This window comes from Nicotiana tomentosiformis, chromosome 8 (genome assembly GCF_000390325.3).
Source record: "Nicotiana tomentosiformis chromosome 8, ASM39032v3, whole genome shotgun sequence".
Classification (NCBI taxonomy): Eukaryota; Viridiplantae; Streptophyta; class Magnoliopsida; order Solanales; family Solanaceae; genus Nicotiana; species Nicotiana tomentosiformis.
The window spans coordinates 46,801,618-46,817,484 of NC_090819.1; the positions used below are offsets into that span (position 1 = coordinate 46,801,618).

The 15,867-nt window shown below is 42.0% G+C and overlaps 1 protein-coding gene across 1 annotated transcript; it reads right to left on the reverse strand.

Moving 5' to 3' along the window:
- Nucleotides 1-12,282: 12,282 nt before the first annotated feature.
- Nucleotides 12,283-14,123, reverse strand: LOC138897416 (uncharacterized). The gene is made up of 3 exons (XM_070183384.1): nt 13,828-14,123; nt 13,670-13,785; nt 12,283-12,851 (listed from the first exon to the last, which is right to left on the reverse strand). The coding sequence occupies exons 1-3, from the start codon at nt 14,121-14,123 to the stop codon at nt 12,283-12,285; spliced, it is 981 nt and encodes a 326-aa protein (XP_070039485.1).
- Between the last annotated feature and the right edge of the window lie 1,744 nt (nt 14,124-15,867).

The following is a 15,867-nucleotide window of genomic DNA, read 5'->3' on the forward strand; positions in this document are numbered from 1 at the left end:
TGTTTCACCGACTTTAAACTATTCAACTGGTGATCTACATCTCCTCCCATACAATGCCTCGTACGGGGCCATTTTAAATACTGGAATAGTAGCTATTATTGTAGGCGAATTCTATGAGTGGTAGATGGTCATCCCAATTACCCTTGAAATCTAGAACACATGCTTGTAGCATATTTTCGAGTGTCTGAATGGTACGTTCAACCTATCTGTCAGTCTGCGGATGGAATGCAGTGCTGAGATTCACTTGTGTGCCTAAGCCCTTCTGAAACGACCTCCAAAGTTTAGCCATAAACTGTGATCCTCGGTCTGATATAATAGATATCGGCACACCATGAAGCCTAACAATCTCTTTGATACATAGCCTCACATAATCTTCAGTCATGTAAGTTGTCTTAACTAGTAGAAAATGGGCAGATTTTGTAAATCAATATTGATCGCCTCCCATTTCCAGGTCGTAATATCTATATTATGAATTAGTCCACAAGGTTTCTGATGCTCGATCTTTATTTGTTGACAATTAGGACACTGGGATACAAATTCTGCAATAGCCTTCTTCATGTTGTCCCACCAATACAACTTCTTAATGTCATGATACATTTTTGTCGAGCCGGGATGGATGGATTATTGGGACTGATGAATCTTAGTCATAATCTTCTCTCGCAGCCTTGCCACATTAGGCACACATAATCGGCCTTGGTATCTTAGTGCCCCATCTTCTCCGATCTCGAAAGCCATAATCTTATGCTACTGAATGCCCTCTCTCAATCATACTAAAGTAGGGTCTTTATATTGTCATACTTTTACCTCGGCTACCAAAGACGATTATGATGTATTCTCTACAATAACACCTCCATCATCAGAGTCTAACAATCTGATTCTCATATTAGCCAGTTGATAAAGCTATTTAGTCAACCCTTGTCTACTTGCCTCAATGTGTACTAAGCTTCCCATTGACTTAGGACTAAGAGCATCTGCCACAACATTGGCTTTACCGGGATGGTATAATATCTCGACATCGTAGTCTTTCAGTAATTCAAGCCACCTATGCTGCCTCAAATTGAACTCCTTCTTCTTGAAGATGTATTGTAAACTCTTTTGATCTGTGTAGATGTCAACATGAATGCCATATAAGTAGTTCCACCATATCTTCAAAGCATATATTACTGCAGCCAATTCCCAATCATTATTCTGGTAATTCTTTTCATGTTTCTTCAATTGTCTCGATGCATAAGCAATCACCTTCCCGCATTGCATCAATACGCACCCCTAACCTATACCCAAGGCATCACAATATACCACATAACCTTCTGTTCCTTCTGGGAGAGTGAGCACTAGGGCGGTTGTCAATCGATTTTTTAGCTCTTGAGAATTACGTTCATAAGAGTCAGACCACTAGAACTTGGTAGCTTTCTGTGTTAACTTAGTCAATGGTGCTAATATATAGGAACACCCTTCCACAAACCACCTATAATATCCTGCTAGCCCCAGGAAGCTGCGGACTTCTGGCGATATTGTAGGTCTCGGCCAATTCTTCACTGCATCGATCTTCTGAGTGTCGACACTAATACCCTTGTTAGATATTAGATGGCCAAGGAATGCTATTGAGTTCAGCCATAATTCACATTTAGAGAGCTTAGCATATAATTTACGATCCGAAAGGGTCTGTAATACTATCCGCAAGTGGTTCGCATGTTCCGCCTACGAACGAGAATACCCCAAAATATCATCAATGAATACGATCATGAACACGTGATGATATGGTCTGAATACACTATTCATGTCACGACCCAACTGGAGGGTCATGACTAGCACCCGGGCCATACTTGCCGAGCACCAACGTACATTTTATCTAACCTTCCTTATTATCTTTAAGGGCCGACAAGATCAATATAAATAGTAGACATGGATCATGAACATCCAACAATGAAAGATAATGTCATGAACATACATAACATGGGACGACAAGACTGTCAAGAAACTATATATAAGGTACGAGCTAACATGATGCCATGAAAGACTATACAACAAAAATCAGCCGACAAGGCATTCTAAACCATACATAAGTCGACACCTGTCTATGAGCCTCTAAAGGAACATAAGTTCTACAACATTGCCGGAACAGGGCCCCGACATACCCATAATGTCTATAACAAAAATGCATACCAAGACCACGGAAAGTCCGGAGAAGGGATCTCGCCAATAACCGCTGAACTGGACAGCCTACTGTGGTGGGGGAGCTACGTCTACCTGTCTATCAGGACCTGCAGCACGACATGCAGCGTCCACAAATAAAAAGGACGTCAGTACGAATAAAGTACTGAGTATGTGAGGCAAGAAAGCATAAGTAAGAACAGTAATGTAAATAGGGATAGAGAATATACAACCTGTGACATCTGGGTACCTCTGAGGGCTACTGACATGAAATACATGATACATACATATATATACATAAACTTTTAAAACATACGCCTTTGTGGGCATCACCATCATCATATCGTACCCAGCCATAATAGGCTCGGTAAAACGTACCCGGCCATCATAGGGCTCGGTAGAATCGTACCCGGTCACGTGGAGCTCGGTAAAACCCAACTGATCAGTGGTTGCACAATAGGTGCCGTACCCGACCGACTATAGCGCGGCTCGGTAGAGTAAAATAGATACATATATATGATGTATGCTGGACTCATTGGAATCATATTTTGAACCTTTCGGAGTGACGTAAGGTCGGTATCCTTCGTACACGTTATTAGGATTAACTCTTCATCAAGAATATTATAAGAATCAGGAACTACCAACAACATTGATAATATAAGAATAAGAGAAGTAACATCAATATCAATCGTTTCATAAGAAGGGAAGTAATGTAAGTACTGCTAGCTTCTAAGAGTAGAGTATCTTTGGGAGCTCGTTCATTACATTATGTACAATCGGAGTCGTGCAAAAGAATGAAGGGGATAGCCTCACATACCTTGTATATACTGCCCAATCTCAAGCTATGCAAATGTCACGACTCCTTAGTCTACAATAAGACAAATGACACTATCATTATCGTTTAAGCATCGTAACTATTATGTATCGACCACAACCTATTTTACGATGAAACGGACAGCACCTCCCCTATTTATATGACTTCCCACAAGTCAATACAATCACCAAACAGCCCAAACAACATCATTAATAATCATATTGAGCCTCCAAAACAGTCCACCAACCAACAACATTACTACCAAGCCTTTCGATATATATTTCACAAGTTCTAGCTTCAACGACTTAGCCGCAACTTGGATAATCTTAAATATATATATAGAGTAAGAGGTTCCTTACCTTTAAACAGAAATAACAACTCCAATTTGACCTTAATTTTCCACGAAATATCTCTCCAATTCTGCCACAAGAACAAGGAAGCGAAACTAGCAATCAATTCGGGTTTTTCGGCACTAGAATTACTTTAGAAGACTTGAAATCACCTAGGGTTGATATTAAAAACTTGAAGGAGTATTTACAGAACATAAAACACTTAAAACAACCTCCCACACGAGCTGGAACAACACAAAAATCAGCAACAACAAGAAGAACAAGAAACTTACTAGCGCCACGGGATTCCCGACACTTGATTTGTGTTGTTTGCCCTTTGTTTGGGTCTTGGATCATGAGAGAACCTTGAGAGAGTGTTTTTAGGGTTCTAAGGTCTGAATATACTGAAAAATAATGACTTAAAACGGGGTTGAGGTATCTTATATATATCCATATGTCTTAAACCGCCTATGTGGGCCCCATAGAGAGCTGCTTGGCGCACTCTCACGAAAATGTGAATATCTCTCTATTCCGAGATCGTATCGATTAACGGTTTAATGTGTTGGAAACTAGACTCATAGATCTTCAATTTGATAGGTAGATCACCCCATAATTCCAAGTATATTGGGAGAAAAATGTAGTAACATTTGACCTAAAGTTTAAGTAAAATTATAAACGTAAGTTGCGACACTTTTATCGACTTTGTTTCATAACTCGCTTGACTTCAAGACTTATGATACGGATATTACATGATTCAAATACATTAAAACATGACCTCTTGGGACAATTAATCACCTCTAGTTTTACCCGAAAATACGGGTTACAACATCCTTGATTCGTTTAACTTCTAATACTTGTTAACCACTCTTATACACCCTTGTATCGTTTAAGACCAATAGGATTAACTTCTTATCATCTCAAAGATAATCTCTTCTTGGATTTACGTCGACTAACTTACGGCGTGATCTAAGGTACGCGAAGTTGGGTTGTAACACCCTCTCCCCCTTAGGAACATTCGTCCTCGAATGTAAGGGTTTATGGGGTGTCTAACTCATTGTGGATTCCGACGGAGATTTTCGGCTGAGTTTCCCCTATAAAATGGACACTAGCCAAACTTGCAAGCAGTTAAACCTAACCTATGGCCTTACAAGACTATACAAAGCATTATGGATTTGTACATTATCTGCATATTACCATTTTGTTTTAAAAAAAAGAGTATTCACAAGCTATTGCTTACCTTATAGAGCCGTTTCACCTTATAATGCGTCCTTCTTTCCCCCGGCATCCTCGTTATCTTCACTCTGGAATAGGTAAGGGTATTTAGACTTCATCTCCTCTTCTGCTTCCCATGTCATTTCTTCTATATTCTTGTTCCTCCATAATACTTTCACGGAAGCTACATCCTTTGTTCTCAGCTTGCGGACTTGTCGATCTAATATAGCCACTGGCACTTCATCATATGATAGATCCTTTGTAACTTGTACATCTTTGATAGGGACGACCCGAGAAGGGTCTCCAATACATTTCCTTAACATAGATACATGGAATACCGGGTGGACAAATTCCAATTCAGATGGCAATTCTAACTCGTAAGCAACCTGTCCAATTCGTCGAAGAATTTTGTACGGCCCAATATACCGCGGACTCAACTTACCCTTCTTCCCAAAACGCATAACACCCTTCATCGGTGAGATCTTCAGGAAAACCCAATCACCAACCTCAAATTCCAGATCACGACGTCGGACGTCGGAATAAGACTTTTGCCTGCTTTGTGCCGTCCTCAGTCACTCTTGTATCATTTTCACCTTCTCAATGGCTTGGTGAATCAAATCTGGCCCATATAATTCTGTCTCACCGACTTCAAACCATCCAACTGGTGATCTACATCTCCTCCCGTACAGTGCCTCATACGGGGCCATTTTAATACTGGAATGGTAGCTATTATTGTAGGAAAATTCTATAAGTGCCAGATGGTCATCCCAATTCCCCTTGAAATCTAGAACACATGCTCGTAGCATATCTTCAAGCGTCTGGATGGTACGTTCAGCCTGTCCGTCAGTCTGCGGATGGAATGCAGTGCTGAGATTTACTTGTGTGCCTAAACCCTTCTGAAAAGACCTCCAAAAGTTAGCCGTAAATTGAGCTCCTCGGTCTGATATAATAGATACCGGCACACCATGAAGCCTAACCATCTCCTTGATATATAATTTTGCATTATCTTCAGCCGTGTAAGTTGTCTTAACTGGCAGAAAATGGGCAGATTTTGTAAGTCGATCAATTATCACCTAGATGGAGTCAAACTTATGATAAGAGCGAGGTAATCCAATAATGAAGTCCATATTAATCACCTCCCATTTCCAGGTCGGAATCTCTATATTCTGAATCAATCCACTAGGTTTTTGATGCTCGATCTTTACTTGTTGACAATTAGGACACTGGGCTACAAATTCTGCAATAGACTTCTTCATGTTATCCCACCAATACTGCTCCTTAACGTCATGATACATCTTTGTCGAGCCAGGATGGATAGAATATCGGGACTGGTGAATCTCAATCATAATCTTCTCTCGCAACCCTGCCACACTAGGTACACATAATCGGCCCTGGTATCTCAGTGTCCCATCTCCTCCGATCTTGAAAGCTGTAATCTTACACTGCTGAATTCCCTCTCTCAATCTTACTAAGGTAGGATCTTCATATTGCCGTGCTTTTACCTCGGCTACCAAAGATGATTCTGCTGTATTCTGTACAGTAACACCTCCGTCATCAGAGTCCAACAATCTGATTCTCATATTGGCCAGCTGGTGAAGCTCTTTGGTCAACCCTTGTCTACCTGCCTCAATATGTATTAAGCTTCCCATTGACTTACGGCTGAGAGCGTCTGCCACAACATTAGCTTTACCGGGATGGTACAATATCTCGACATCGTAGTCTTTCAGTAATTCAAGCCACCTACGCTGCCTCAAATTCAACTCCTTCTGCTTGAAGATGTATTGTAAACTCTTGTGATCTGTGTAGATGTCAACATGGACGCCGTATAAGTAGTGCCGCCATATCTTCAAAGCATATATTACTGCAGCCAATTCCAAATCATGAGTCGGGTAATTCTTTTCATGCTTCTTCAATTGTCTTGATGCATAAGCAATCACCTTCCCACGTTGCATCAATACGCACCCCAAACCTATACCTGAGGCATCACAAGATACCACATAACCTTCTGTTCCTTCTGGGAGAGTGAGCAGTGGCGCAGATGTCAATCGATTCTTTAGCTCTTGAAAACTATGTTCACAAGCATCAGACCACTGGAACTTAGTAGCTTTCTGTGTTAACTTAGTCAATGGTGCTGATATAGTGGAAAACCCTTCTACAAACCGCCTATAATATCCTGCTAGCCCCAGGAAGCTGCGGACTTCTGACGGTTTTGTAGGTCTCGGCCAATTCTTCATTGCATCGATCTTCTGAGTGTCGACACTAATACCCTCATCAGATATCACATGGCCAAGGAATGCTACTGAGTTCAGCCAGAATTCACATTTAGAGAGCTTAGCATATAACTTATGATGCTGAAGGGTCTGTAATACTATCCGCAAGTGGCCCACATGTTCCGCCTCCGAACGAGAATATACCAGAATGTCATCAATGAATACGATCACGAACACATCAAGATAGGGCCTGAATACACTATTCATGAGATCCATAAAAGCTGCTGGGGCATTTGTTAGCCCGAACGACATCACCAAGAACTCAAAATGCCCATATCTTGTCCGGAAGGCCGTCTTTGGAATATCCTTCTCCTTAACCCTCACCTGATGATACCCTGAACGCAAGTCAATCTTGGAGAAATACTTGGCACCCTGGAGTTGGTCAAACAGGTCATCAATTCTTGGAAGTGGATACTTGTTCTTTATTGTAAACTTATTCAACTGTCGATAATCGATACACATCCTTAACGACCCATCTTTCTTCCGCACGAACAAGACTGGCGCACCCCAAGGTGAAGTGCTAGGCCTAATGAAACCCTTATCCAGCAAGTCCTTCAACTGTGCCTTCAACTCTCGTAACTCTGCCGGGGCCATCCTATATGGAGGGATAGAGATCGGTTGAGTGTCAGGCAATGCATCAATGCTAAACTCAATCTCCCTTTCAGGAGGAAGGCCTGGGAGTTCATCTGGGAAAACATCTGGAAATTCATTGACCACGGGGATTAATTGTAGAGTAGGTGGCTTCGCCTCCGCATCCCTAATGCGAACAAGATGATAAATGTAACCTTTTGAGATCATCTTCCTTGCCTTAAGATAGGAAATAAACCTACCTTTCGGCGTAGCAATGTTCCCCTTCCATTCAATGGCGGGTTCACAAGGAAACTGAAACTTAACCATCTTTGTACGACAGTCAACATTTGCATAGCATGAGGCCAACCAGTCCATTCCCATTATCACATCGAAATCAACCATTTCTAACTCAAATAAATTTGCCGAGGTTTGACGACTACAAATCATCACAGTGCAACCTTTATATACCCTTCTAGCAATCACAGAATCTCCTATCGGAGTGGATACCGCAAGTGGTTTACTTATCAATTCAGGTTCAATGCCAAACTTATTAGCCACAAAGGGTGTAACATATGATAAGGTAGATCCTGGATCAATTAGCGCATATACATCATAAGAAAACACAGACAATATACCTGTAACAACATCCGGAGATAACTCAAGATCTTGTCGACCTACTAGAGCATAGGTTCGATTATGAGCACCACTCGAACTCGGCACTGAACCTCTACCTCTACCACGACTTGTCGACTATTGAAAACCTTGTGCTGGAGGTCGAACTGATGAGGAAGAACCAGACACAGATCCAGTCGGTTGAGCCATACCACCACCTCCTCTATTAGGAAAATCCCGCATCATATGGCCACGCTGTCCGCAAGAATAGCACGCATCGGAACCTCGACGGCACAGTCCAATGTGGGCCTTGCCGCACTGATCACAACGAGGTGTTGGGGGTCTTGTCTGACTAGTATCTCTATGAAATTGTGAGCCTGATGCCCTCAAACTCTGACCTGAACCAGAATAGGTAAATCGATCATACCGAGGCCTCTGAAACTTTGGAGGAGCACTAGCTACAGGTGGCGCCGAACTCCTCGAAGATTGGGGCCTGATACTGCCTCTGAACTCATCAGAATACCCTACAAATCTCGCCCTCTTATGCTGGCCCCTATCCTGCTCCCTATCTGCCCTTTGCTGGCGCTTACGATCCTCTAGGGTCTGGGCATAAGCCTGAATACGGGAAATATCCATGCCCTCTACCAAGGAGGCTGTTGTGCACTCATTTATCAGATGTGGTCCCAACCCGTTCACGAACAGATGCACCCTATCACTCATCTCGGCCACCATATGGGGAGCATACCTTGCTAAAGAATCAAACTGTATACTATACTCTCGTACACTCATATTACCCTGTCGAAGGTTCAAGAACTTATCAGCTCTAGCTCGTCGTATCTCAACTGGCAAGTAGTGACGAAGAAAGGCCTCAGAAAATTCCTTCCACACGGCTGGAGGAGCGTTCGGACCCCTAGATCTCTCCCAACTATCATACCAGAAAACCGCTAAATCCCGTAACCGATAAGAAGCCAACTCTACTGCCTCCGTATCACTAGCATGCATAACCCGCAATGTACGATGAATCTGATCAATAAATATTTGTGGGTCCTCCTTGGGGTCTGATCCGGTAAACACTGGAGGGTCTAGATTAATAAAATCACGAACTCTCGCACTAACCGGTTTATCAGCAGCACCGGTATTCTGCCTCTGAGCCTGAGCAGCTACCAAGCTAGTCATCGATCTTCTGAGTGTCGACACTAATACCCTTGTTAGATATTAGATGGCCAAGGAATGCTATTGAGTTTAGCCATAATTCACATTTGGAGAGCTTTGCATATAATTTACGATCCGAAAGGGTCTGTAATACTATCCGCAAGTGGCTCGCATGTTCCGCTTACGAATGAGAATACCCCAAAATATCATCAATGAATACGATCATGAACACGTGATGATATGGTCTGAATACACTATTCATGTCACGACCCAACTGGAGGGTCATGACTAGCACCCGGGCCATACTTGCCGAGCACCAACGTACATTTTATCTAACCTTCCTTATTATCTTTAAGGGCCGACAAGATCAATATAAATAGTAGACATGGATCATGAACATCCAACAATGAAAGATAATGTCATGAACATACATAACATGGGACGACAAGACTGTCAAGAAACTATATATAAGGTACGAGCTAACATGATGCCATGAAAGACTATACAACAAAAATCAGCCGACAAGGCATTCTAAACCATACATAAGTCGACACCTGTCTATGAGCCTCTAAAGGAACATAAGTGCTACAACATTGCCGGAACAGGGCCCCGACATACCCATAATGTCTATAACAAAAATGCATACCAAGACCACGGCAAGTCCGGAGAAGGGATCTCGCCAATAACCGCTGAACTGGACAGCCTACTGTGGTGGGGGAGCTACGTCTACCTGTCTATCAGGACCTGCAGCACGACATGCAGCGTCCACAAATAAAAAGGACGTCAGTACGAATAAAGTACTGAGTATGTGAGGCAAGAAAGCATAAGTAAGAACAGTAATGTAAATAGGGATAGAGAATATACAACCTGTGACATCTGGGTACCTCTGAGGGCTACTGACATGAAATACATGATACATACATATATATACATAAACTTTTAAAACATACGCCTTTATGGGCATCACCATCATCATATCGTACCCGGCCATAATAGGCTCGATAAAACGTACCCGGCCATCATAGGGCTCGGTAGAATCGTACCCGGTCACGTGGAGCTCGGTAAAACCCAACTGATCAGTGGTTGCACAATAGGTGCCGTACCCGGCCGACTATAGCGCGGCTCGGTAGAGTAAAATAGATACATATATATGATGCATGCTGGACTCATTGGAATCATATTTTGAACCTTTCGGAGTGACGTAAGGTCGGTATCCTTCGTACACGTTATTAGGATTAACTCTTCATCAAGAATCTTATAAGAATCAGGAACTACCAACAACATTGATAATATAAGAATAAGAGAAGTAACATCAATATCAATCGTTTCATAAGAAGGGCAGCAATGTAAGTACTGCTAGCTTCTAAGAGTAGAGTATCTTTGGGAGCTCGTTCATTACATTATGTACAATCGGAGTCGTGCAAAAGAATGAAGGGGATAGCCTCACATACCTTGTATATACTGCCCAACCTCAAGCTATGCAAATGTCACGACTCCTTAGTCTACAATAAGACAAATGACACTATCATTATCGTTTAAGCGTCGTAACTATTATGTATCGACCACAACCTATTTTACGATGAAACGGACAGCACCTCCCCTATTTATATGACTTCCCACAAGTCAATACAATCACCAAACAGCCCAAACAACATCATTAATAATCATATTGAGCCTCCAAAACAGTCCACCAACCAACAACATTACTACCAAGCCTTTCGATATATATTTCACAAGTTCTAGCTTCAACGACTTAGCCGCAACTTGGATAATCTTAAATATATATATATATATAGAGTAAGAGGTTCCTTACCTTTAAACAGAAATAACAACTCCAATTTGACCTTAATTTTCCACGAAATATCTCTCCAATTCTGCCACAAGAACAAGGAAGCGAAACTAGCAATCAATTCGGGTTTTTCGGCACTAGAATTACTTTAGAAGACTTGAAATCACCTAGGGTTGATATTAAAAACTTGAAGGAGTATTTACAGAACATAAAACACTTAAAACAACCTCCCACACGAGCTGGAACAACACAAAAATCAGCAACAACAAGAAGAACAAGAAACTTACTAGCGCCACGGGATTCCCGACACTTGATTTGTGTTGTTTGCCCTTTGTTTGGGTCTTGGATCATGAGAGAACCTTGAGAGAGTGTTTTTAGGGTTCTAAGGTCTGAATATACTGAAAAATAATGACTTAAAACGGGGTTGAGGTATCTTATATATATCCATATGTCTTAAACCGCCTATGTGGGCCCCATAGAGAGCTGCTTGGCGCACTCTCACGAAAACGTGAATATCTCTCTATTCCGAGATCGTATCGATGAACGGTTTAATGCATTGGAAACTAGACTCATAGATCTTCAATTTGATAGGTAGATCACCCCATAATTCCAAGTATATTGGGAGAAAAATGTAGTAACATTTGACCTAAAGTTTAAGTAAAATTATAAACGTAAGTTGCGACAACTTATATCGACTTTGTTTCATAACTCGCTTGACTTCAAGACTTATGATACGGATATTATATGATTCAAATACATTAAAACATGAACTCTTGGGACAATTAATCACCTCTAGTGTTACCCGAAAATACGGGTTACAACATCCTTGATTCGTTTAACTTCTAATACTTGTTGACCACTCTTATACACCCTTGTATCGTTTAAGACCAATACGATTAACTTCTTATCATCTCAAAGATAATCTCTTCTTGGATTTACGTCGACTAACTTACGGCGTGATCTAAGGTACGCGAATTTGGGTTGTAACAATTCATGAGATCCATAAAAGCTGGTGGGTCATTTGTTAGTCCGAACGACATTACCGAGAACTCAAAGTGACCATACCTTGTTTGGAAGGCCGTCTTCGGAATATCCTTCTCCTTAACCCTCACCTGATGATACCCTAAACGTAAATCAATCTTGGAGAAATACTTGTCACCCTGGAGTTGGCCAAATAGATCATCAATCCTCGGAAGTAGATACTTGTTCTTTATAGTAACCTTATTCAACTGTCGATAATCGATACACATCCTTAACGACCCATCTTTCTTCCAAACGAACAAGACTGGCGCACCCCATGGTGAAGTCCTAGGCCTAATGAAGGCCTTATCCAGCAAGTCCGTCAATTGCGCCTTCAACTCTCGCAACACCGCTGGGGCCATCCTATACGGGGGGGAGGGGGGTAGAGATCGGTTGAGTGCCAGGAAACACATCAATGCTAAACTCAATCTCCCTTTTAGGAGGAAGGCCTGGGAGGTCATCTGGGAAAACATCTGGAAATTCATTGACCATGGGAACTGATTGTAGAGTAGGCGGCTTTTCCTCCACATCTCTAACATGAACGAGATGATAAATGTAACCTTTCGAGATCATCTTCCTAGCCTTAAGATAGTAAATAAACCTACCTTTCGGCGTAGAAATTTTCCCCTTCCATTCAACGATGGGTTCACCGGGAAACTGAAACCTAACCATCTTCGTACGATAATTGACGTTTGCATAACATGATGCCAACCAATCTATTCTAATTATCACATTGAAATTAACCATTTCTAACTCAAATAGATTCGTTGAGGTTTGACGACTACAAATCATAACTGTGCAACCTGTATATACCCTTCTAGCAATCACAGAATCTCCTATCGGAGTGGATAGCGCAAGTGGTTTACTTATCAATTCAGGTTCAACGCCAAACTTATTATCCACAAAGGGTGTGACATATGATAATGTAGATCCTGAATCAATAAGTAGGTATACATCATAAGATAATACAGACAATATACCTGTAATAACATCCGAAGACGACCCAAGATCCTGTCGACCTACTAGAGAATAGGTTCGATTTTGAGTACCGCTCGAACTCGGCACTACACCTCTAACTCTACCATGACCTATCGACTATTGAAAACCCCATGCTCGAGGTCAAACTGATGAGGAAGAACCAAACACAGATACAGTCGACTGAGCCATACCACCACCTCTTTTGTTAGGACAATCTCGCATCATATGGCCAAGTTGTCCGCAAAAATAGCACGCATCGGAACCTCGACAGCACAGTCCAAAGTGGGCCTTGCCGCACTGATCACAACGGGGTGCTCGGAGTCTCGTCTGACTAGTTTCCCTATTATATTACGAGTCTGATGCCCGTGAACTCTGACCTGGACTAAAATAGAAAGATCGATCATACCGAGGCCTCTGAAACTATGGAGGAGCACTAGCTACAGGTGGTGCCAAACTCCTCTTAGACTGGTGCCTGAAACTACCTCTGAAGTCACCAGAATACCCTACAAATCTCGCCCTCTTATGCTGGCCCCTATCTTGATCCCTATCTGCCCTTTCCTGGCACTTACGATCCTCTACTGTTTGGGCATAACCTTGAATATGGGAAATATACATGCCCTCCACCAAGGAGGAATGCGTGCACTCATTTATCAGATGTGGTCCAACCTGTTAACGAACAAGTGCACCCTATCGTTCATCTCGGCCACCATATGGGGATCATACCTTGCTAAAGAATCAAACTGCATACTATGCTCTCCCACACTCATATTACCTTGTCGAAGGTTCAAAAACTTGTCAGCTCTAGCTCGTCCTATCTCAAATGGCAAGTAGTGATGAAGAAAGGCCTCAGAAAATTCCTTCCACACAGTTGGAGGAGCGTTCGGACCCCTGGATCACTCCCAATTATCATACTAGAAAACTGCTAAATGCCGTAACCGATAAGAAGCCAACTCTACTACCTCAGTATCACTAGCATGCATAACCCGCAGTGTCCGATGAACCTGATCAATAAATGTCTGCGGGTCCTCTTTGGGGTCTGATCTGATAAACAATGGAGGGTCAAGATTAATAAAATCATGAACTCTCACACTAACCGACCTATCAGTAGCACTGATATTCTCCCTCTGAGCCTGATCAGCTACCAATCTAGTCAACAACTGCAACACACTGCACATATCCTGGACTGTATTCCCAGACGGAGGAACTGGAGGTGCTGGGTCCCTCATAATATCCTCTGGAGGAGACGGAGTAGAGGAGGTATGAGACGGTATCTCGCTCTAAGCCTCACTTTGTCCTGCTCTGGATGGAGGCACCTGACTGGTACCCTCCCTCGCAGTTGTATCAAGCCGTATACTAATCGCTTGCTTCCTAGTGGAAGGCATCACTGAAACAAAATAAGGTGAATATTAGATATGGAAACTTATGACTCAACTCTACGCACGATCGAGATTCAGAAGGAAGGTAACAACCCTAGATGTTATGTAGCCTTCTGATTATAAATGTGGCACACTACACATCCATAATCAAGACTCTACTAGACACGGCTCATAGACAACCCCTAGGACAGACTTTCTATGATACCTAGTTTGTCACGACTCAAATCGGAGGGATACGACGGGTACCCAGTGCCTTACTCAACCGAGTACCCACGTAACGTATCTTTCTTATCATACCATCATGCGTAAATGGGCCGGAAAGGCAATCATGAGATAACTAGAATAAAACATAAGAAAATAATCGACATAGGACAACCCAACATGATATACAAACTTATACATGTGACATACGGGCCTATAAGGCCGGCATGACCATTTGTACACTTAAAACATATGCCGACAAGGACTTACCAGCATCCATATACATGACATCTGTCTACAAGCCTCTAAGAGTACATAAATGTCATAAGGGTTGGGATAGGGCTCCGCCATACCAATCAATACATGTTCAAAGCATTCTGACCAAATAGGCAACTCCGGAGAAAATGGAGTGCACCAACACCTTCTGCTGAGCTGATAGCCTACTAAGAGGACCGTCAACCTATCTATCGGGACCTACATGCATGAAAACGTAGTGTCCCCAGGAAAAAGGGACGTCAGTACGAATAAAGTGCTGAGTATGTAAGGCAGAAAAGCATAAATAAGAACAATAATGTCAATAGGTATAGAGAATATACAACCTGTAACATCTGAGTGCCTAAGAGGGAGACTGACACAAAATGCATGACATACACACACACACGCACACACACACACACACACACATATATATATATATATATATATATATATATATATATATATACATTTAAAAACATACGCCTCTGTGGGCATCATCATCATCATATCGTACCCGGCTGTAATAGGCTCGGTAAAAATGAACCTGGCCATCATAAGGCTTAGTAGAATCGTACCACGCCACGTGGAGCTCGGTAAAACCCATTTAGATCAGTGGTTTCACAATAGGTACCGTACTCGACCGACTATAGAGTGGCTTGGTAGAGTAAAATAGAAACATATATATAATGCATGCTGGACTCATGAGGTCACGTTCTAAACCTTTCGGAGTGACGTAAGGTCGGTAACCTCTGTACATGTTATTAGGACTAACTATTCATCATAAATCTTATAAGAATCAGGAAGTACCAACAACATTGATAACATAAGAATAAGAGAAGCAACATCAACATCAATCGTTCTATAAGAAGGGAAACAATGTAAGTACTGATAGCTTCTAAGAGTGGAGTATCTTTGGAAGCTCGTTCCTTACACTATGTACTATCAGAGTCGTGAAAAATAAGGAAAGGGATATCCTCACATACCTTGTATATACTTCCTAACCTCAAGCTATGCGAATCTTACGGCTCCTATGTCTATAATAAGAGAAATGATATGATCGTTATTGTTTAAGCGTCGTAACTAGTATGTATCAACCACAACCTATCTTATGATGAAACGGAAAACACCTCCCCTA

What these genes read in the sequence shown, in the direction of transcription:
- LOC138897416 (XM_070183384.1), bottom strand. Translation starts at nt 14,123, where the DNA reads ATGAGGGACCCAGCACCTCCAGTTCCTCCGTCTGGGAATACAGTCCAG. An exon ending in TTGGCTTCTTATCGGTTACG is followed by an intron (nt 13,786 to 13,827) that starts GCATTTAGCAGT and finishes GGAGTGATCCAG; the next exon opens with GGGTCCGAACGCTCCTCCAA. An exon ending in GTTTTTGAACCTTCGACAAG is followed by an intron (nt 12,852 to 13,669) that starts GTAATATGAGTG and finishes TTATTGATTCAG; the next exon opens with GATCTACATTATCATATGTC.